Consider the following 23,939-nt stretch of genomic DNA (forward strand, 5'->3'; position numbering starts at 1 on the left):
AAAAGGCGGCAAGGCGGCCCCACCCCGCGGCTGGCCGGCGGGCAGGCTCGGCGCGTCCCTTCCGTCCGGCCCGCGCCGGCGGCGGGGAGGCGGCGCGCGCGGCCCGCAGCCCGCCCATGGAGGCTTTCCACTGGGCTCCCCACTCGCCCCGCCGCGGCCGCGCCCCCGCGCCCATGGCGCTCGTGCCCAACGCCCGCTACGTGAGCGCCCAGGGCCCAGCGCACCCGCAGCCCTTCAGCTCGTGGAATGACTACCTAGGGCTCGCCACGCTCATCACCAAGGCGGTGGACAGCGAGCAGCGCTTCGGCTGCGCCAGCGGCGGAGACGGCGGCTCCCCGCCGTCTTCTTCCTCCTCGTCTTGTTGCTCCCCCCACTCGGGGACCGGGCCCGGGGCGCTAGGGCCGGCTCTGGGGCCGCCGGACTACGACGAGGACGAAGACGACGACAGCGACGAGCCGGGGCCCGGGGCCCGCTACCTGGGGGGGGCGCTGGAGTTGCGCGCGCTGGAGCTGTGCGCGGGCCCCACTGAGGCTGGGCTGCTGGAGGAGCGCTTCGCCGAGCTGAGCCCGTTCGCCGGTCGCGCCGCCGCCGTGCTGCTGGGCTGCGCGCCCGCCGCTACTGCCACGGCCGAGTTGGCGCCGCGCGAGGAGCGGGCCCCGGCGTGGGCGGCCGAGCCCCGGCTGCACGCCGCCTCCGGGGCTGCCGCCGCCCGGTTGCTCAAGCCGGAGCTGCAGGTGTGCGTGTTCTGCCGGAACAACAAGGAGGCTGTGGCGCTCTACACCACCCACATCCTGAAGGGACCCGACGGGCGAGTGCTGTGCCCCGTGCTGCGCCGCTACACGTGTCCCCTGTGTGGCGCCAGCGGTGACAACGCGCACACCATCAAGTACTGCCCGCTCTCCAAAGTGCCGCCGCCGCCCGCCGCCCGGCCACCCCCGCGTAGCGCCAGGGACGGTCTTCAGAGCAAGAAGCTGCGCTGAGCTCGGCCTGCTGCCACCTGACGCCACCAGGGTCACCGCCTGTCCACTCTCCTTTCTGGTCTGTGCACCATCTCTTCCTCGCTGTTGGGAGGCGTGGAGCTCAGCCGTTGGTTCAACTTGGGATGTGGTATTGGTTTTTTCAAAGCAAGCCGGCCGTTCGGAGTACTTTGTCGAAGGGCGGTTGAGACTAGACGCTAAAATCTTGATTTGTTTATCTCTAGTTTCTAGTTTGTGCACATCCAGACGGTGAAGGCTGTGTATTCCAACTGAAATATGGCAACTTTGAGACGCTGTTTATTTACTGTAAACGTCGACCTATTTTAGGTGCACATCATCAGTATGAAATTGTCTCAATCTAATCTTGGATGTTTAATTTTATGAACGGAGGCACTTTACTAGGTCTAGAATATTTTTTTAAAAGCCTCCTAACTGAACTTAGAACTGGCGATTTTACGGAATGTTGGCGGCAAAATGACTATTTTATTGTTTGAAACAATATTTCTTAGTTATCCTTAATCAGTTATCCAATTCCAGGTGAAGCAAGCCCCTGGTAGCATCACTGTTTTGAGAAGTGGAGGTTTAGTAAACTTTCCAGTATTAATTTGGGTGGGTATTCCCTCCTTGTGGCTTGTTTTGTCCTAGCTGGAGGTGTAAAACGCACACACTGTGTAGCAGGTAGAATACAGCTCCTTACCCTTTTATGTACCAGATCTTTTATTACTAAATTAGCAACTAGCATTTTCCACCTTTAAAAGTTGTGCCAAGTTATAATCATATTGTGTATACACTTGGAAATGGTGCTGTTTAAAAAACTTGTGTATTTATACAGTAACAGTATATGAATTCATTAATCTTGCCTATAACTTTGCTACTTAGCCTTTTGTCTGTGCACCCACCCTACCCCAACCCATTTCCAGTTCTTTAAAAACATTTAATCTTAATGTCAGGAGGGCGCAGTATTGACTGAATTATTCAATTTCAGACTTCCTAAATGGAGAAAGCGCATTCCAGGTGTTGTCTCTCAAAACTAAATGAAAGATGGAATCCCTTGCGCTCTAGAAGGTTAATAATAATAACCTGTGTTCAAGGTTCCACTCTGGGCTGTGTGGCCTTAGGCACAGGCACTCCTCAAACCAGAATAAACACTAATTGTGGAGCAGGGGAGACACAAGGAGCACAACCTCCTTATGTTCCCATTCTCACAGGGAAGACCCCAATCTGTTTCTGGAACCCCCGTTATAAATGAGATTAGACCTGATCCGTAGGCAAAGGTTCTTGAACTACTTTTATCCTCCACCCTTATTTTTAAATTCACTGAGCTGAATGCCACACCATGGCATGTAGCTATATCAAGATAGGAGGCAAAAAATGGAAAGTAAGATGAACTCACCCAGAACATACAAAATGTATCATTATCTGAAAATACCAGTGAGAGATTTAGTCTAAGTATTATAAAGATGCCAATAGGAATTTAGCTAGGTTATTAGAGGTTAGATTGCTTTCATATTAAACAGCTAACTTCCTCCACAGCAAACTGGCTTGAACACTCCTTTAAAGGTGTGAGACAGGCTGGGGTAAGTAACATTGGGTGGCTTGTGAGCCTTTTTGTTCAAGGCAAGTGTATGAAAATAAGGGGCAGGGTGACAGGCATATGGTTTCTAGGCCATGGGGGGCGGGGGGAGTCCACTCCTGCTAGTCTAGTCCTGTGTCCATAGCACTTCAGATTTGACTAGGCCTAAACTCAGTAGCTTAATAAAGCTGTGTAATTAATCTGTTGTTTTGCTAGAAAATATACCAGCCTTAAACTAGTTGTGCTTTTTGGGTAGCGTTCAGGACAGGATGAATTTGTGTTCCCTCTCCTGCTCTGTTCAACCTTTTCAAGGGTCCCTATAAACAGATCAATGCATTCATTCTTCAGACCAGGACTAGGCACGTGGCTACTTCGTATATTTAAAAGTCCAATTATAGACACTTTCCAGGTCTCAGGCAAGTAGCTTTAATATATATTCAATATGAAAATCCTTGGGTGATATGTGCCTAACCAGGAACATACTAAAACATGGAGCTGACTTCAGTCGCGAAGTCTGGAAGGGTATCTGAAGACCTCACAACTACTTGGGCAACCATTGTATTAACACATTAAGCACCAAGCCTGTTGTGTCTTCCTTCCCATGTGGCCCGTGATACCCGATTTCACCAATACGCTTTCTCTTCAGTCAGTTGTCTGTGGTTCGTGTTCCAGTGCAGTTTAAAAAATTTTTCCTTACCCGTAACAGTGACAATGTCAGTAGAAGAAACGTGTGAAAGCAATTGAAGTGAAATTAGTTTTCCTAATAGAAGAATGATTTTTTAAATTGTATATCGTCAGTCACTGGTGACTGACGCGGTCCAAACAAAGTATAGTGTCAGTCACCACTGACTGACATGGTGCTTAAAGTGTTAATCCTTTTAAAACACACCCCATGTTTAAAACGCCCTTCAAATTGGCCTGTTTTCCAGCTAACATTAAAATATTGCAAGTTAAAGCATGAACAGAATATTACTGCCGTTAATTTCCAAAGCTCTCTTATGAAAAGTATACTAATCACACTCTAATACATTTAGAAGCAACCCTCAAATTCCTCCAAGTTTATTAAACTAGTGTGAAATAAATTCTTATTTTCTTAATTAAGAACCTGCAGCGTTTATTTGGCTAAAAACAAAACAATGTACTCGTATGGATGCAGGACTGGCAGCATGGGCTGCCTTGACATGCTGGTCCTTTTCTGTAGACATTTCCAGTGGCTTTTAATGTCTTTGAATTTTTATTTTCCTTGTGAAGTCCTTCTTGGAAGCTGCAGAATTACTAACTTTGATTACAACTTTTGGCATAGATATTTTTATAAGCTAAAACTACATGCTTTAAAATCATACCACAAATACATGTATACTTGAGAAGGAAAGTTTCAGTATTAGCCCTAACTTTCCAGTCTGCTTTTGGCTACAACATGAGAAAAAGTCTTTCCATTTCCGTCGTGTCCCAAATGTCAATGAGCCTTGTAAAAGGATAAATCAATCTAGAGTCAGTGTCTTTGGTAAAAAACCACACAGGTAGTCCTTGGCATAAAAACATCCCCCGCACATAGATGCCAACCTCCTCCTGGTAGCCACTATGGACAACTAATGGCATTGTACCCTTTTGTGGGCTACCGTCTCCACCCTCACATCTGCCTGTATTAACAGAAATGGTCTTCTACAATAGTTTAAAAATGCAGTAGTCACTGGGAACATGGGAGACTTCTAAGGCATAAGTGAGTAGGCTGGTTGGTCAGGGGGTGGGCAGCTAAGCCCTGAGTGGAAGGAACCCTAAGAGCAGGATCGCCAAGCAGTAAGACTCTTCAGCTCTAGTCTTTGCTCTGGACTCCGCCCACCAGAACAAAGGACTTGGGAGAAGAGTATGTCTGGGAAAGGGTCCTGACAGGAAGGGTGTGCTTGCAGACGAGCCTGGGAACCTGACCAGCAGACATGCATCTAAACAAACCCACTTAAATGAACTGTCCCCTGGGGCCCGTGATGTCACAGTACAGTCCCGCTCTGGTAACTGAAGACTCAAAGCAGTTTACTGCCCCAAGCTCTTTTACTTGTTACAAAAGAAAAGGCCCTCTTCCCACAAAAGACCTTTTCAAGACTTGCACTTGTTTGGAAAGAAAGCTAAATGTTTAAAAACATGGTTTCCATCCTTGGTAACATCAATACTCCCTCTTCTGGCCTTCCAGCTAGCTGTACCAACAATATCAGAAATAAGTGCCTATAGCCAATATAACTAACATTCTCTGAACTATGATTTTTCTCATTTCAAAGGAAAACCCAAGATAATACACACCCCACCCCCATCCTCCCCCATGCACACAGGCTCTGACAACAGCATTACAAGGAAAGGAAGGGTCCTCATTAATGAGGGGGACGTCTTAAGGGAGACATCCCAGCCACACTTGCTTTGTTTTGTTCAGGTTATTTGATACTAAACACTGAGGCATTTAATGGCATTAGTACAAGTCAAGTAAAATGAACTCAACTGAATATGCAAATTCGCCATTATAAAAAACACTTGGACTATAACCACAAATCAACACTAAAACAAATTCTTTAAGTATTTTATTTATCATTAAAGAAAAACCACAGCAGCAAGTTCTGTGTTGGCTTCAATAAGACCAAATAATCTTTAATGTAGCTACTTCACTCCAAAATTGAAGTCAACACAGTCGTTGCTACAAATTACTTATTGAAAGAATCTATTCTGAAGAGAAAGGAAATTAAGAAAAAGAATTGAAACAATTCCTCCAAACCACACATTTATAAATATCATCATATTTAAAATGCTTGAAAGGCATGAATTCTCCTTAATGGAAAAGCAGGCTGCTACTGGCAACAGAAAAAAGCTCAGCAATAGTTTACCAAATGCTTTAAGGTTTAAAAGCTCTAACGGTTTTATATTCACACTTTAGTATTCTTGTCATTACAATAATATCTGCGAATTTCTTTATACTCACCTTCTCTCAAGTAAAATCTACAGAAAACTCCACTGTATCCAATGTTGGTAATGTTTACTGCACTTATAGTAAACCTAAAAACTTTCTAAATTTAGGTGATACCTCAAATACCTAGAGGTATGTCTCAACTGCTAATGGTGTGAAAACTGTTTAGCTCCCTGCTTTAAAGAGTCTTGAAATACATTTTCTGTAACAGAACCTTACCTCATTCCAAATTAATATATTTCAAAATCAAAAGAACAGTTCTATACCAAGATACAGGTGTTATTCAATACCTGAAGGGTTCACATTTTATTTTTTAGTTTTTCTTTTTTGTAAACAAGTGATTGATGAAATAATGCAACACCTTAAATTGCAGAAAATGGCATGGTTTTCCAACCTGTGGATACGGTGCATGATCAATCTATTATATAGGATTAATACAAGTTCATGCTTTTTGTGTTATGGTGAGACAACATTAAAGAATCCAATTTAGACTGGTTGAAGCACAAGTATAATCATCCTTGAATGTGATCAAACCTATATAAGACATGAGTTTGAAGCCATTATCTTGAGACTTAACGTCGTACTGTAGTCCATCCATCCTCATCAGTCTCATTTTTAGTACGACGAAGAGATTCCCTATCTTTCTCAGCTCTCCACGAGGCCTTCTCTTTTTCACCTTCTTTGTCTTTCTCTCGATCTCTTTCTCGATCTCTTGAAAGAGCTGGGGGAGGAACACGACGAGGGGCATCCCGCTCTTCCACCCGGTCATCTTTCCTGTCATCAGCACGTCTCCAAGAACTTCCTAAAAGTTTAATTACAAGAAAAAGTGAAAGTTTGTACTATATTCTATTGGCTCAGACTGAACAACTTCAGCAAAAGGAATGCCTCAAATTACTCAGAAATCCTCTACTGAAGATAACAATACAGAACTGCCATTAAAAAACAATAACAAGGGGCTGCCAGGGTGGGCTTGATGAAGACCACTTGGCCTTGTGGGATTGACTGTATGTGAGAATCCACACGAGAGGCTAAGAATATTGTACACAAAGATTCTTGATGTTCTTCAGCAAATCCCTAAAAATGCAGCATACAGAAAATATACAACAGAGCTGGCTGAGTGGCGCGTTGGGTAAGAGCTGGCTTGGGACGCCAGAGGGCCCTGGTTCAGATCCCACATATGAGGGCCAGTGACACTGCCCTCTACAGCTAAGTCGGTGAACAACAGCTCAACCTGGAGCTGGGCTGCAGTGAGACGCCAGCGACGGTGTAGGCTGCAGCCCTTGCTGCAGTGGGCTGCCATGAGCTATCGTGAGTGGCCGGCAGCCAGTGTGAGCTGCTGTGAGCGGCCGTCCAGAGGCTGGTGAGCGACTGCCTCACCCGGGAAGATAATACGTGGGCCAGTGAAGCGACCAGTGAAGCGACGTCCTCCACAACTAGACTGAAGAACAAAAGGACAGCAACTTGTCTGTTCCTCTGCCCCGATTCCCCAACTCTGTTCCCCTCCCCAATTCCCCAATAAAACCTTTAAGAAAAAAATCCAAAATCCCGAAATTATGGCTCTCCAATATTTCAAGAGCTGTGTAGACCACCCATACCTTCTTCACGCTCTGATCTGATAGGCGGTCCTCTGCGGTCTCTCTCATCTCGTCTTTCTCTGAGATCACGGCGATCATCTCTGTCACGACGGCGGTCATCTCTATCCCTATCGTCACGGCGACCTGAATCTCTCCAGCTTGAAGCTTCCTCAGCTGGGCCTCTTCTCCAGTCACCTTCATCCCTGTAGCCATTCAAAATCACATGTTCTCAGTTCTGTTGTTAGACTACCTGGGTAATTATAAATGAATACATTGTGTCCAAGTTGGTGCTCAGAGAAGTTTACGATTACAACAGGGATGAAGTTTAAACTCATCACTTGACCTCAGTCTAGTCAAATGAGAACATCTGGAGCTGTGCTGTCCAACACAGCAGCCACTATCCACATGTGGCTACTTAAACTTAACTTCACTAAAATAAAATCAAGACATACCCTCAGTAGCAACTAACCATATTCCAAATGGTCAACAGCCAAATGTGACTGCTGGCTACCCTAACAAACACTACAGATATAGGACATTTTCATTCCTGCAGAAAATTGTATTGAACAGTGATGGTCTATATCAGGGGTCGGCAAACTTTTGAGATGGAAGAGCCGCCAGGGGTCAGCAAACTGTGGCTCGTGAACTGTGGCTCTGAAGTAAAATTGAAAATGAAAATAAAACTATCATAGTTCTATTTATAACATTTTTACAGGATATTATTCACATAATGGTGATTATGTAAAAATATATTCATGGCTCTCAAGTAATTTTTAAATTGTTGTGAGGGACAGGATTGGCTCTTCCAGGGGTCAGCAAACTTTTGAGACGGAACGTACCCAAAGAGCCGCATGTGGCTCGCGAGTCACAGTTTGCTGACCCCTGGTCTATATTTATCAATACAAAGCCACTTTGGCCCAAGGAAACAAGCTCGAACTGCTACCACTACTAAAAGTAATGGGGCTTTTAATAATTTAAAGGCAACAAAGCTGATGACCTAAAACCACAGGGGAAAAGCAACAGACTGGCAAAGATACCTGGACTTGTTCCATTACCAAGAGTTAACCTACAGAGAGCCACAAAGCTCACACCTCCACTTTCTCACTTTGTTAGGAGGAAATGTTCAACTAGATGACCTCTAAAATTATTTTAAAAGAAAAAAAAAAGCTCCACTGTAATTCTAATAGATACATTTGGGCAGGGGAAAGAAAGAGGAGCACCATTTCTCAGAAACAGTTCGGAGTGTAAGGCGAGTGTGCAGGAGGCTCCTGTACGTAACCCCACAGATGTGCTACCAGAACACCTAACCTGGGGCGTCTGAAGCGCTCCTCTCGGTCCCCCCCGTCTCTCTCTCGGTCCCTCTCTCTCTCTGGGTCCTTGTCGTTCTCGTCACGATCTTGACCATCTTTCTCTCTCTCTTTTTCTCTATCCCATTCACGTTCTTCTGATGGTCTTGACTCTCGAGGTGGACCCCAACTCTCTTCTCTGGCTTTTTCTTTTTCTCTCCATCCACCTATTTTTTTAAAGAAGCAAAAAATTTTTTGCACTCAGTAAACAGATTGGCAACTATGAATAGAGATCTTAATGTTAACATTAATCCATCATCATTCTAAATACTAATTTAAGACACCACAACCTCATTAAAAAAAAAAACAAACAAAAAACAAAGCCATTTACCTCATTTCACAGAATCACCAGCTATTTATGTCTACCTATCATGTTTTTCCAAACATATAGGTACATTTAAAAAACATACAGCCTGAGTTGAGTATCCCGTATGCAGAGATTCTGGGTATAAAAATCTGTTTTGATGGTAAACAACTCATTCAAGCAGAAAATGTGAAGGGTGAGGGGTAGGACCTAGATCTCTGAGACAGAGCACCAATTATGAGTTCATTTATATCTTGTAACATTTTCAAAACCTTTGTAACCAAAAACTCTTTCCTTTCATATTCCTGCCCTCCACCATTTACCACCCATGCAGTCATGAAACAAGGATAAATTCTTTGACCCTGCCCAATACCTCATTTATCCATGTGATGCCCCAATCTATTTATACACATCTGCACAGAGGCCAAAGGGAACAGAGATTTCAATGAAAATGTATTATAGCTACAAGGCTAATAATTATTATGGCTGTTAGCATTTATATTACCACATGCCATAGCACTATTCTTAACTCTGCATATATTGGGTCGTTGGAAAAGTATGATGCATTTTTGCAACAAAAAACATAGAAAAATACGTCATGACTTTTCCAATGACCCAATATTAACTCATTCAATCCTATCTATAGCAGAGCTAAGGTTTCATAGTTGATAATTTGCCTACATGCTAAAATTTATTTGTACCTTCAAAAGTAATACTCAAGAACTTTTACACTCAGGCAGACACGTGGAAAGTGACAAAATATGTGAGTTGCCTGACAAGCACATTCTCAGCAAAGGTCAAACAAGGTGAAGCAGCTCTGCCATCTTGCTGCAGCTCTCATACTTTAAATAAGTGTCCTTCTGGAGGTCTAGTTAGTGCCACATTTTTGCATTTTAGTTTTTTTGGTTGGTGATTTCATGGTATAAATGGCCCAAGCATTGTGTTGAAGTGTTAGCTAGTGTTCCCAAGTACAAGAAGGTGATGGATGGGAGAGAGCACATGTATTAGATAAGCTTCACTCAGGAACAAGTTACAATGCTGTTGGCCATGAGTTCAACATTAACAAATCAACAATACATATTAAATAAGGTATGTTTAAACAGAAATGTAATAAACAAGGTTATGTACTGAATGGCTCACAAAAATGTGGGGACCAGAAGCTCACAGAAACCTAACTGTTTTGTATCTTCCCTAGGAACAAATGGTTCAGTATTCACAGACTTTGTAAAACACAACTAACATGAATTAATCAGAAGTAACTACACTTTTATCCCCATTTTATACGAGGCACAGAAAAGTTACCAGTAAGTGGCTTGCCCAAAGTCACACAGCTAGACAGAATGAAGTGGGCCCTGATCATCACCTAACCTGCGCCTAGGACCCCAGTTATCAGCATTACTCCAGGACAGATAGAAGGATGCACCAGAAACCACTAAGGGTAAAGGCAAGGAAGCTGCTCAGTTAAATTTGCATTTAGATCAGATTACGCCAAGACCAGTAACAGCAAGAGTTCAAAGAAAGAATGATGGTGGCCCAGACCCAAGTACATGCAGGGGGAAGAGAGAAGTGGGTGGGCTTAAGGAACACTAAACAGGTAGAACTGAACTAAATGGAAGATTTAACTTAAAGAATGAAAGAGGCGGCAAAGAATTCCCAGATTTCCAGCTTGTACAATTATGGACAGGGGTGTCCCTGGAGGGAGGGAGGGAGGGAGGGAGAGAGGGAGAGAGGGAGACGGGAGAGAGGGAGAGAGGGAGGGAGAGAGAGAGAGAGAGAGAGAGAGAGAGAGAGAGTGTGTGTGTGTGTGTCTGTGTGTGTGTGTGTTCAGTTTTGATAGGTTGAGCTTAAAGGGTCAGTGTGACACTTTCAGGCAGAGATATGTTGTTGGAAACACCAGGTCTGAAGGTAAGGAAAGAAGTCATCTGGAGAAGATGGTGTAAGTCACAGACTTACTTTATACAGTAGGAAAATATGAGCAGGCCAAAGACTGACAAAATAAAGAAATGAGTTCTTCCCATGAGCATAATCCCATGGTTGGCAAGAGTACAGGCAAATGTTTAGTGTGTTCTTTTCTTCATTATTTATTATGAGCCTGGTTCAGGACAGAACCTGAAGAAAACGGATACTTAAGGTACGGACACAGGAAGAGCCCTTAAATTAAAGCAGCAGTCAACAAGGCAAAAGGAAAACAAAGCATATGACATCACTAAAGCAGGAAAGGGGTGAAGTTGTTTAATTTGTTTTGGTGTGTGGAATACTGAAGGCAAGCTTTTGACATAAAAGCCACTGCAGAGCTATTCCAGGGAAGATAAAAGACCAGATTATCTAGAAACTAATAGTAATATAACCCAATCTGTCATATATCCATTAACATTTTAATTTTTCAGTTCAAGAATAACTTTCTTATTAAAAAAGCAAAATGTAATTAGCCCTTTGAGATTTCCTTGTTTGAAATAACCTGCTACCATCTAAGGAACAGTGGAGATTAACTTGTGTAAAAATTTTACCTTCTATTGGTAAATATATCAAAGAGATTCTATTGTATAAAGCACCCAATCTGGTTTTCTGAGTCCCAAAATTTTACCTGGCTTGACAAATGGTCTCCAGAGACCAGGTCTTGAGTCTTCGCCCCTTCTGCTGGGAATCCGATCATCATCCATCCGTCTTGAGATCCGGTCATCATCCATATTTCTCCAAGGCCCCCTGTCGTCATCTGCACCACGCCTGGAAATTCTATCATCATCGGCATTCCTCCAAGGTCCCCGGTCATCATCTAACGCGCGCCTGGGGCCTCGGTCATCATCGATGCCGCGCCTAGGACCTCGGTCATCATCGATGCCGCGCCTGGGACCTCGATCTTCATCGATGCCGCGCCTGGGGCCCCGGTCATCATCAGCGTTACGCCAGGATGGCCGCTCTTCATCAGCACCTACTCGCCGTGGCCCCCGGTCCTCATCCATCCCACGTCTTGGTCCTCTGTCCTCATCAGCTGTCCGCCAGTTTCCTCTATCCTCATCCAGCCCTCGTCTAGGTGGTCTGTCCTCATCCAGCCCTCGTCTAGGTGGTCTGTCATCATCCGCATGACGCCAACCTCCCCTGTCTTCATCGGTAATTCGTCTGGGAGGCCTATCATCATCTGCATTACGCCAGGAGGGCCGGTCATCATCTGCCACGCGGCGAGAGAACCGATCTTCTTCAGGACCCCGTCTAGGACCTCTGTCATCATCCAAGCTACGCCTGGGAATCCGATCATCCTCTGGTCTAAGAGAAGACTCTCTCTCTTCCTCTTCCCCCAAACGCCGTGGGCGATCGTCATCTCTTCTGAGAGGCCTCTCCTCATCCCGCCCTTCACGTCTCCACTCCCTACAGAGCAACAAGACAAACATCTTTAGGAGTAAATTTTCTACAAAAGCACATGATCCTTTGGGGATTCCACTCACTTTTAAAAATCACTTCAGGGCCGGCTGAGTGGCTCAGTTGGTTAAGAGCTTGCTCAAGAGTGTGAGCTCTGAGCAACAGGGTCACCGGTTCGATTCCCACATGGGACAGTGAGCTGTGCCCGATGAGCTGTCTCTGAGCTGCCAACAGGTGGCAGGATGGCTCAGCTGGTGATAGCACGTGCTCCTAACAAGGTTGCCTGTTAAGGTGGTGGGCTAAACCCACACACAACTAAAGATTGAACTCGGCACCTTGAGCTGAGCTGCTGCCCAGGTGGCTCAGGGGATAGAGTGCACACTCTTAATAATGCTGCCGGTTCGACTCTCGCATGGGATGGTGGCTACACCTACACTCAATTAATTGAACACAACAGCATCTTGAGCTGAGAGGCACAACTGGACTTGGAGCTGAGCTTGCTGCGTCCTCCACTACTAAGACTGAAGGACAACAGTGCCAGCCAAGTGGCGCACTGGTTAGGAGCTGGCTTGGGGTTCCAGCTCTAAGCAGCAGGGCCACCAGTTCAGATCCCACATGAGGGCCAGTGATACTGCCCTCTACAGCTAAGATGGTGAACAACAGCTCGACCTGGAGCTGGGCTGCCATGAGTCACCAGCGATGGTGTAGGTTGCAGCCCCTGCTGCGGTGGGCTGCCATAAGCTACCATGAGTGGCCAGCGTGAGCTGCCAAGAGCTGCCGTGAACAGCCATCCAGAGGCCGGCGACCGATATGCCTCACCCTGGAAGAACTCAATAATACCAACATGGGCCAGTGAAGCAACATCCTCCACAACTAGACTGAAGAACAAAAGGACAGCAACTTGTCTGTTCCCCTTCCCCGATTCCCCAATAAAATAAAATTTAAAAAAAAAAAAAAAATGAAGGACAACTTGGCTGTTCCCCTTTCCCCAATTCCCCAATACTGTTCCCCTCCCCCAACTCTCCATAAAAAATCTTAAAAAAAATATAACACTTCATTATAAATCCATTAATCCTGCTCCTAAAAGTATAGGTTCTCCTAAAATAACACAAAATCCAAAATATTAAATCAACAAATAAACCAATACGCAAACAACTGCCTTAAAAGGGTATCTGCACTTTACTAGGTAGTACCTTGGCAATTTCATTTTAAAAAATGGTTTGATTTAAGAATTTTAAAGGAAACAAAAAATGTTATGGAACTATTCATCCTTACTGACTTCAATACTATTCAATTAGGTAGAATTAAAACACTGGAGCATGTTATTTCTCAAAATGTTTAGAAGTCATTGAAGTATTGAAGTAAACTATGAAAAACGTTTCAGTACAAGACACACATACAATTCTTCACAGCTCTCCTTTCCCCAACCCTACAAAATACACCAAATGAGAAAGCCACTAATAAGACATTAACAGGGCCTATGACTAGTTGGTACCATTCTCCTTAGCACTACTTACTTCTCAGGCGGGCCTCTTCTCCACTCAGAATCTACTTCAGTTCCTTTTCTCCACACGCCTTCTGCGTCTCTATCCCCCCAACGAGAGTCCTACATTGACCAAAATTAGTTAAGATGAACATTTATTACAATTACTGGTATTATAATTCAAATGTTTTTGTGCTTCTATTGAACAATCTTAAGTCCTTAAATATGAACAAGTTTAAAAATTCTGTTTCTTTTTAAACCTGAAATCAGGCTGACAGTAAGTATACAGTGAAATTGGTATTTTCATGTATCACAGATGGCTTTAAAAATTGATAAACCATGACTTGAAAGCAATCTGGCAGCAGTCCCCTGGAATTATTAAAATGCCTCCAGATTTTTTTCAACCTAGAAATTCCCTTTTCAGATTATGTGAAAATAGCTGAGTGTCCCAAAACGCACATCACAGTGCCTACTACAAATGAAATGTCTAATACGGGATGGTTAAATTAACAGTATTTCCCTCTTCAAAATATTACACTGTCATTAAAAATTATGGAAAGGCAGTGGGAGATACTCAACACCCTTAAGGTGAAAATGTAAATCTGGTACAACCTTGGTAAGGGGCAAGGCATACAACTGGAATCACAAACACCTCAGAAACAGCTTTACTGCTCCTACAAACACAACCTAAGGCTACAATCGGAAATGTAAGAACGCTATAAAACAAGATCTAGGGATGGGATGGAAGGACTAACATAAAAATGTAATGAAGCTGAGAATAGCTACAATCCCAAGTAGGTGAATGAAAGGATCTTTATTTAAACTTTTTAAAGTGTCTTGGCAACAAAACCCTCCGCCAATTAGCGATAAGAAGCGGTGTGAAGGGCAACAATGGCCAGATGATAAGTCATCTGCCATCATAGCTACTGACTCTGGGCTCTCTCTTAACCCTCCGTCGGGTGCAATGCAAAAGTTACAAGTTCAGGCGCAATGCATCTACTAGATGCATGTATGACATTTATTTATTTAAATTTAAAATAATGTGTGAGCATGCTTATTATTTATTCAGAATTAAATTTTAATTTGTCACAAAGTAAAAACAATGTATGTTTATTACATAAATTCAGTATAAAAATCAACAAAAATTCAAAACAATCTGTGAAGTCAGTTGCGCCCAACGGAGGGTTAAGATAGGAGTTGTTCTAAGAGCCTTTCTCAAGCAAACATTGTAGGAATAGAGAAAAGGAGAAGAAAATTTCCCTAAGTTAAGGAAATTCAACCCTCTGACTGAAAGGGCACATGTGACAAAAATGTGGAATAATAAAGGCCAAACACTTAGATGCCTAAACACAGTCTTGGTGAAATTTCTAAACTCCCCTTGCCCCAAGGATAGGTAAATCCTAAAAGCTTCCAAGGAATACAACAGAAATAACAAGACCAAGACTAAAAAAAAAATTTATCTGCAAAGGGGAAAAGGTGATATAGTGTTAACATATTTGAAACTAAATCATGTTTGCCAATATGGCTGCAAAACTGTTAAATGAGTCAAACAGCGAGGTAACAGGTTTTAATGCTCTAGAGGGAAAAATATTCAGCTTATTGCAATAAAACATCAATACAGGTATGCTCAGAATTTTTTGTTCTGAAGATACAGAAGATGGGCCGGCCGAGTGGCTCAGTTGGTTAAGAGTTGGCTTAAGAGCACGGGCTCTGAGCATCGGGGCCACCGGTTCAATTCCCACATGGGCCAGTGACAGCACCCGAGCTAGGTGTCACTGAGCGGCTACCAGGTGGCAGGGTGGCTTAGCTGGAATAACAACAAGATTGCCTGTTCAATGGTGGGCTATGCCCACCCGCAAATAAGGCACAGTGGATAGAGCCTGAGCTCTTAACAGTAAGGCTGCTGGTTCGACTCCTCCATGGGATGGTGGCTACACCCACCCAGAACTAAGATTGAACACAGCACCTTGAACTTCAAGGCCACGAGCTGCCATTGGGCAGCCAGATGGCGACTGGCACCCTCACAAAGAAGACTGAAGAACAACAACTTGGCTGGTCCCCTTCCCCAATTCCCCAACACTGTTCCCCTCCCCCAATCCCCAATAAAAATTTAAAAAAAGAGAGAGAATTCTCAAAATTTCCAGAGTGTTAAAGTTGGACAGATTTTGGAAAACACTGATGATAATCACTAAAAGAATAGAAAAAAATGAACTGAGCAAAGTTCTTAAGTGTGGCTTAACGAAAAGAAGGAATGGCAGGGACATGGAAGCAAACAGAAAGCGCCAAACCTATGTTAGGAATAAAACAAATACAACAGCTACTATGTAAAATGCAAACAGAGAAAACTAAAGACTCTCCAATTGAAAGGGAAGGTGGGAAGGGGGCACAAAACAGAAACAAAAGGTTGAAAATTAACAAAAGGACGAACACAAGACAGATTTGCAAAAACTAAAAGAAAAAATCAGGAACACACAATCACAGGTAAGTTACCTCACTTTCTTCAGAAGATGAAGTTCCACAAATTAACATGATGAAGCAAATTAAATATCAACAGCTCTAATTTCATACATACACACAGAACTCTGTGCCCACGAGAAAAAGAACACTCAAAATCTGGCGTTTGAGGACACAACAGGAAAATGTGTATAATTCAAAAAAAAATTAAAAATCATACAGGGCCACATTCAGTGATACAAAGAAAATAAAACCAAAAATTTGCAACAAGAGTAATAAAACTAAAAATCTATCCACATATATTATAAAACAGAAACTGAAGACTAGTAGTAGTTCCCCCAATAAAGGTGTGTTTAATACTCATAAAGGAGTGGAGGAAAGTGAGGCAACAAACCCTCCAACTACTTTAAGAGGCAGCCTGGGCACACACCAGGGAAAACAAAGGACATACAGGTAGATGTCACAGACATACAATAAGGCATAAAAGTAGTCTGAATGGCTCTAGTATACAGGTGACTGAGCAAATGTGGCAGATAAAGCTACTGAAAAAAGCAGTCAACAGGAAAAGACTTGACTGTTAAGGCATGTTTTGCCTTTGGCCCTAAGTAATGAATACCAATCAAAAGGTTTGAAACCCAAGAGCAGGTGTCATGAGCAAACACGCATTACGAAAAATCAAGCGGGTCATGTAAAGGAAAGTCTGAAGCTGGGGAAGATTATGCCCAAGGAGAAGAGTAGAATATAAGGCAAAAGAAAAATCTGGATTAAGGCAGGAATTTAGAAACAGAAGGAGGTGTAGATTCAAAACTTTGTGATTAAGTGGGTAAAGTACCGCCAGTCAGGAGAAGGAATTAAAGAGACACAAGATAAAGGGGGAAACAGGTCCATTTTGGACATAAGTGCATTTAAAAGTAATAAATATTTAGAGCAGCATTTGAATCGCCTGGCACTCTTATTAAAGTGCAGATTCTGATTCAGGAGGTTTGGCATTGGGCCTGCGATTTTGCATTACTAACAAGCTCCCAGGGAATGCTGAATACACCAGACCCATCTTTGAGTTAAAGAACTCATATCCTCCTCTTAATTCACAGCACTCCTTCCAAGGAAAAGGACAGTTTCTCTTCCATAGCACTGAGTGTTATCATTTGTCAACTACTTAGTCTCATGAGATTTGTTCTTACTGACAAGTACCCTCTAAACTGAAGCCTATAAAAACCCCACCTTTGCTAATATGTCTATCTTTTCCCCCCACTTAAGGACCTTCTGTCTTTGGGAAGACAAAGCATTACGAGGCTTTAAGAGGCTGGTGCATGTAACCAGTTAAAATACCAAGCCCAGTCACCAACATATGCACTGACATGTGTATCGTGCACGAGGACTGGCTGATGAGCACACGTCACCCCAGGGAAAGCCATGTCTACACACTCACCTTTCTAGAAAGTGGATCCTCACCAAGTCTCCGCTCTTCCTCTCTACGACGCTCCCTTTCTTCAATCTCCAACTCCCTTTGGCGTTTCTTCCTCTCTACTTCTTCTAACTTCTTGACCCGCTCCTGATACTCCCGCTGCTCTTCCTCGCGTTTTGCCCGTTCAGCACGTTCTCTCTCTTCACGCTCTACAGGACATAAGAAGTTAGAAGGTGGGCCTGGTAACCACACCTTTCCTAGCTCTACATCCGCTTTTCTGATATTAACCATGCAGCACAATGTAGAAGTAAATCCTTTTAAGATTTTAAAAACAGCTTACGATCAGCTAAAGGTCAGAGATATTTGAAAAAAAGATTATGCCACTCCTTAACAGTTTTGTAATGGCTGATACAAGGAATGCCTCCCGACTCCTGAGCATCTGGGATTCCAGATAAAGGATTATTTGACAGACTTCTTCTGGCACATATTCCTCAGAAAATGTTAATACTATATAGAATACAGTGATAAAAACTTAAAAGGCAGTGTTAATTTTTAAAAGAACACCAAGGGGTGACCAGTTAGCTCAGGTGGTTAGAGCGCAGTGCTCATAGAACCAAAGTTACCAATTCAATCCCCACATGGGCCACTGAGATGCGCCCTCTACAACTAGACTGAAACAACTACTTGACTTGGAGCTCATGGATCCTGGAAAAACACAGTGCTCCCCATTAAAAAAATAAAAAATAAAAACACCAAAAATGTGAAAATCAGATTTCACATACATCCTCACATACAACAAACTGCAGATAACTAAGTTCCCAGTACTTAGGAAAACTAGTTAGTTGCAGTTAATAAGCCAATAATCCTGATTCCTCATTCCTTTGTTTTCTAAGATTGCTATGAACTGCCCTAATAGCAACCTTGCGTTGCTCCAATCCTGTCTAGTTACCTTTTAGCATTTCTTCTTCTGCCCTCCTCTGCTCCTCCTCTTCTTTTTCTCTATAGTAGGTTATTCTGCGTTCTTCTTTACGTTGCCTTTTACGTTCTTCTATGCGATTATGCCTTTCTTCTGCTAATCGCTCTTCAAACTGTTTAAGTTTTTCCTATAATTGTAAAAAATAATAAATAAAATTTTTGAAGAGCTACAAACTAGCAGTAAGTTTTAAGTTTACAAAAACATTGCAAGTTTCTTGGAACCATAAAAAGCAAACTTCAAGTATAAAAGCCAGAATTTCCAAATAACTGAAGCTTTTCTCACATGTCAAATTTCTAAAAATGTAAACAATGTAAGGGCAGGGCACCGTTTCTTTTGTTCTGAACCAAAAAATAAAAGCTTGTTACAACAGCAAATTTTATGCAGTCTACCTTCACCTTCAGAGAAATATAGTGATGGCTGACTACTTAGCCTAGAAAATACTTTCAAGAACTTTTCCATTAAAATATTTGAATGGGGCCGGCCAAGTGGCGCATTGGTTAAGAGCTGGCTTGGAATGCCAGAGGGCCCAGGTTCGGATCCCACATATGAGGGCCAGTGACACTGCCCTCTACAGCTGAGATGCTGAACAACAGCTCAACCTGGAGCTTGGCTGCCGTGAGTCGCTCGCTGGCCACGGCAGGTGGGTTGCCATGGGCTACCATGTGTAGCCAGCAGCCAGCGTGAGTGGCCAGCAGCTGCAGTGAGCGGCCGTCCAGAAGCCAATGACTGATCTGCCTTGCCCGGGAAGAGTGCAATGATGGTGCCAACTTGGGCCAGTGAAGCAACGTCCTCCACAACTAGACTGAAGAACAAAAGGACAGCGACTTGTCTGTTCCCCATCCCCCAAGTCCCCAATTAAAAAAAAAAATCTAAAAAAAAAAAAAAAATTGAATGATAGGGCAGGCCAAGTGGCTCAGTTGGTTAAGAGCTCACTCAAGAGTTTGAGCTCTGAGCAACAGCGGTTCGATTCCCGGCCCGAGCTGAACAGCCGCTGAGCTGCCAACAGGTGGCAGGATGGCTCAGATTTAAAAAAAAAAAAAATTTGAATGATAAATGATGTTATACTGTTAGCTCAAGACACAATGTGCCACTGTGTTAGAGAAACCTTAAGGCAAAACTAAATAATTCATGAATAAATATTTCCCTGAAATCATAAATTCACCTCATAAACAGACTGTCGTGCTGCCTTGAGTCGCGTTACAAATGAATCTCTGTCTTCAAGCATTCGTGACATTCGATTCTTATGTTCAAGAGCCTTTTCACGTTCTAGCTGCATGGTAGTAATCTGCAAATACATGTTACAAAGTCAGATTTCCAAAACATTCATTATCTGATTACTAATTTACCCAAAATTCCTGACAGATATTCTTGAAAAACACAAGCAACTCTTTACCCCTTCGACCTTGCCACAAAAATGGAAGGGTGACTATCATTCGTGCCAAAAGGTCCCTAGGAAGACAATCAGGGACAGAAGATAAATAAAGGAATACTGGGGCATCTGTAAAAACCTTTTATTTAGGCCCACGGTACCACACATTTTTAAAAAGGAAAAACTATAATGTATATTGTAAAACAAACACCAAAGACCTCGTGGTATTAAGCACTATGCTTGAATTATTAAAGGCATTTCTTTCTTAAAAACAACTGGAGGTTAGGGCAGGATGAATTACTGACTAAAGGTTCATCTCAAGTATTTTATTTGACTTGCAGCATTTTCCTAACTTCATATACTAAAATAATTATTTAAAAATTCCAGCATCTAAAAAAACTGAAAGAACTGGCAGCACTAGGCCCAGAATGGGGCATTTCCCACACTGCAGTCCCCACAGATGTACGCTCTCTCCTGCCTATGGGTTACTCTTTTCAACCAGAATGAGGTCACTTTTTTATTACAAATTTTATTATAAATTTGGCCACTACACACATTTGCAAGACTTACTTTTGTATCATTAAGTACACATGATATAGACTAAAGAAACTATAGAAAGAGCTATTTAGAGTCACAAAAGAACATACTGTATGATTCCATTTATGTGAAATATTCAAAACACACAGAAAAGGTCAGTGGTTGCCTACAGCCAGGAGTTTGAAAAGAAACAGGGAGTGACTGCTAATGGGCACCAAGCTTCTTATGGGTGCATAATTCTGTAAATATATTCAAAACAATCAATTAGATACCTTAAATAAGTGAATTACATATCATGTGAATTATATCTCCATAAAACTGTTTTTGAAAACTGAAATTTTCGTGTATTTTATGAGTTTCGCTTTTAAATCTCTACCGTAAAAATTTCTATCTGTCAACCAATCTGTTAGTATGGAGCCATTAAAGCACCCACTGGTGCTTTAAAGAAGGCAAAATAAATCAATTTTAAAACCCTGGTCCCATTACTGGCAAAAAATTTAATTATAGCTTAGTCTAAAAATATTACAATTCAATTAAGAACTTACTCTTTCTTCTTCTTGTTGTTCCCACAGATCCATGTCTTTAACTCTCTGTTCTTCATAAGCACTCTTTATCAAAGGGATTTCTTCCAAACGTTTAGCTCTTTCAAAATAGTCAATCTGAATGACATGAAAACAAATAGAATTTTACGTAAAATCTCTTTTGATTTGGCATGTCAAATGTTTACCAGACCTTTCCTTTACCTTCTTTTCTTGATTCTTCAGGCGCTCCTGCAGTTCCTTCTTTTCTTTCTCCAATTGTTCAACCTGTTTAGCCATGATGAAATCGGGATCCAATTCTTCAAGGTCCTAAAAAGTAATGTAAATGCACAATCATTAGTAAGAATATAAAAATAAAAGAATGCAGTGGAGCACTGTTTTTAGAATCAAATCCTAAACTACTTTTTATGAAATGGGTAAATGTTTACAATAGCCATATTTCCACTTGATTGTAAGGAAAACAGTTAACATCTGTTTCTCACTCCTCCAATATGCATGTACCCAAACCCCGGTTTCATCAATAGTTAAAAACTGCACAGAGCCATCAGAAACAAATATTTCACAGATTTTAGTTAATGAATCTTATTTTCCAAAAAGTAACCCAAAATAAACCAATAAACAGTAAATGACTGTGCTTCTAAGAAATCTGGATAAAACTAAGTTTAATGAGTAATGTGCTACATACTTCAATATCGATATCTTTGAATGCTTTGGCACCCAGTTCTGTTTTCTTGATCTGTTCCAAACGCTCACGAACAGTTTTCTTTTTTATTTGTTCATGTTCTTGTAAGATACGCTCCTTCTCTCTCTCCTTTGCCTCCTGTCGCAGCCTCTCTTCTTCAGCCTTCCGTACTTTCTGGAGTTCAGCTTCCCTCTGCTCCAATTCTTCTTTCTCACGCTGAATATTCAGACTCTCAAGCCGTTCTTTTCTTTCCTCAATTGTCTGCCGGCGAGCCAGGATGCGCTGATGCTCTTTTCGTGAATTTTTAAGGTATGCATTAACAGCCAACTGATGCTGTTCTTCTTTCTCTTGCTTCAAAAAACAAATGCCATCAAAAAAATTACTGAACAATCCTGATGCATTACCCTTATATGTGTCTGCGATTACTAACAGAAGATGGACATGATTCAAGCTCTAATTCCCAGTACCAAGTGCTATGGCTGTATATGCTACTCCCTATATAGTCTTTAACAGCAATGACATAGCTGAAAAACCTTTATTCACTAGGTCAGCTGTCCTCTGTACCAACTCTACTTTAAAATATTCAAGCTAAAGAGGAATACTAATAATATACAAACAAGGAAAGAAACAACTCAGGAAGGAAAAGCCCAATCACAATACTCCCTATTCAGGGGGTCATTATATGTGCGGTCTCTTGTACACCCAGCACTCATATTGCCTGTGTATTGTATTATTTTACCCCATGGAAGGCAGCTCAATGATCTGTACATTTAATAAAGACGTGATAAAACACCAAAACTATCAAATACAATTGGACAGGAAATACATAACAAATCCCTTCTATCAGACATTATCTCAAACCTTTTTTGTGAAAGACATGGCATAAGGGGCCCCTCAACAATTCTGTAGTTCATTTCTCCCAAAGATGCATACCAATATGTGAGCTGGCTTAATAACTTCAAGCGCTTTTGCAAGTACTGAAGACATGGCTGTCAGCTGGTTTCTTATCTGTTCTGAAGGCATGCTTTGCAAATAAGGACCAAGTGGAGCATCTTCTCGAGTAGCATAATTCAAATCAGATCCAAAACTAAGGGTCCGAGAAGTGTGGTCAATACGAACCTTAAAAATTAAATTAATTACCATCAATAGTTAAATCTATATGCATATATGAAGTCTTTCTACAAAATGACTTGATAAAAAAAATTCAACTGAATGAGAAAAAATTTAAAATATTAAACACAAAAACTAGAAGATTCACTCAGAAAGCTTTAAAATGGTGCCACTGCACCAAAGGCTGAGACACAAAGGACATGTGCTGTCAGTCCTCCAAGGCCTTCCGTGTCAGCGTACCCTCCAGCACATACCTGCAGGTCACAGTGCCTGGCTGCATCTACTATGGCCCGTTCCAGTTGGAAAGCATCAACAAAAGGAACCAGAGAAGTCAAACGAGAAAACTCAATGCTCTGATAAATTTGTGCCACCTGCATAAAAAACACAAGGTTACTAACAATAGCTATCATTTATTCAGCATTTTCTCATGACAACCGTGGGAAGCAAAATTATGCTCATTTGTCAGAGAAAAGAAATTGAAGCTCAGAGGAGTTGGCATTCCAATACAAGGCTCTCAACCCCAAACCCCATGCTTTAAATTATCACATTATACCACTTCTCAAAAGCATAATCTTTTCAAATCCTACTTTCATAAAACAAAAAAACCCTAAGTGGTTACATATTTATAGATTAAAAACCTGCTACTTACCTAATTCATCTGAACACTTTTTATAAAATTGTTTGTCTGAAGGAGACTGGCAGCATTACTATTGAGTTATACTGCTAATTAACCTTCAACTATTTGTATAGCACATAAGAAATAACACTGCTCACATATACAAGAGAAGCAGGTCCATGAAATGTGCCCAAATACTGAAACGAACATAACAGTCCCGCTCAAATGAAACAAATGGAAGACAAACAGGAACATTTAAGCCATGTTACAAATCGTAATAGTCAAATTTAAGAAGTCATACTAAAATATGTTAAAAGACTAACTATACCTAGTGTAAGCAGTAGAAAAAGTTTTCTCATTTACTACTGGTGGGAGGATCCATTAATAGAATTTTTTCAGGAGCTAGTTAAGGTTTAAATGTGTAAACTCTGACTTATTCCAATTCTTATGCTACGAAGTTACAGAAGTATGCAGATATATGTTATGAAAGATGCTCACTGCAACAGTTTTCTAATAGCAAAAAAAACTATAAATACAGGTTTGCATGAATAGAGTCTGAATAAATAAATCATGGCACCCTAAGACAATGAGCAATAAAGTGGGTATTAAACAGAATAAGGTAGGCCCTTGCATTTGTACAAGGGCACATGTACAAAGACAGTGTTCAACAAAAAAGGAGGGGAAAAAAGCAGTTAC

The 23,939-nt window shown here is 41.9% G+C and overlaps 2 protein-coding genes across 2 annotated transcripts in view; one reads left to right on the plus strand and one right to left on the minus strand.

Moving 5' to 3' along the window:
• Positions 1-6: 6 nt before the first annotated feature.
• Positions 7-5,256, plus strand: NANOS1 (nanos C2HC-type zinc finger 1). The gene has a single exon (XM_019642947.1). The coding sequence runs from the start codon at positions 117-119 to the stop codon at positions 978-980; it is 864 nt and encodes a 287-aa protein (XP_019498492.1). The 5' UTR covers positions 7-116; the 3' UTR covers positions 981-5,256.
• EIF3A (eukaryotic translation initiation factor 3 subunit A) overlaps positions 5,098-23,939 on the minus strand; it is a 40,950-nt gene continuing 22,108 nt past the window's right edge. Inside the window, exons 10-22 of the mRNA XM_019642912.1 lie at positions 22,882-22,998; positions 22,451-22,636; positions 21,521-21,868; positions 21,040-21,144; positions 20,842-20,955; positions 19,553-19,675; positions 18,364-18,517; positions 17,439-17,623; positions 13,590-13,678; positions 11,303-12,081; positions 8,377-8,581; positions 7,090-7,271; positions 5,098-6,296 (exon numbers count right to left, since the gene is read on the minus strand). Of these exons, the coding sequence (XP_019498457.1) occupies positions 6,067-6,296; positions 7,090-7,271; positions 8,377-8,581; positions 11,303-12,081; positions 13,590-13,678; positions 17,439-17,623; positions 18,364-18,517; positions 19,553-19,675; positions 20,842-20,955; positions 21,040-21,144; positions 21,521-21,868; positions 22,451-22,636; positions 22,882-22,998 (2,817 nt within the window). The 3' untranslated portion in view covers positions 5,098-6,066. The remainder of the gene's footprint in view (positions 6,297-7,089; positions 7,272-8,376; positions 8,582-11,302; positions 12,082-13,589; positions 13,679-17,438; positions 17,624-18,363; positions 18,518-19,552; positions 19,676-20,841; positions 20,956-21,039; positions 21,145-21,520; positions 21,869-22,450; positions 22,637-22,881; positions 22,999-23,939) is intronic.

Source organism: Hipposideros armiger, unplaced genomic scaffold (genome assembly GCF_001890085.2).
Source record: "Hipposideros armiger isolate ML-2016 unplaced genomic scaffold, ASM189008v1 scaffold_74, whole genome shotgun sequence".
In the NCBI taxonomy this organism is placed as follows: domain Eukaryota; kingdom Metazoa; phylum Chordata; class Mammalia; order Chiroptera; family Hipposideridae; genus Hipposideros; species Hipposideros armiger.

Bases quoted from the DNA above. Each gene is read 5' to 3' on its own strand.
- NANOS1 (XM_019642947.1), top strand. From the start codon at position 117: ATGGAGGCTTTCCACTGGGCTCCCCACTCGCCCCGCCGCGGCCGCGCC.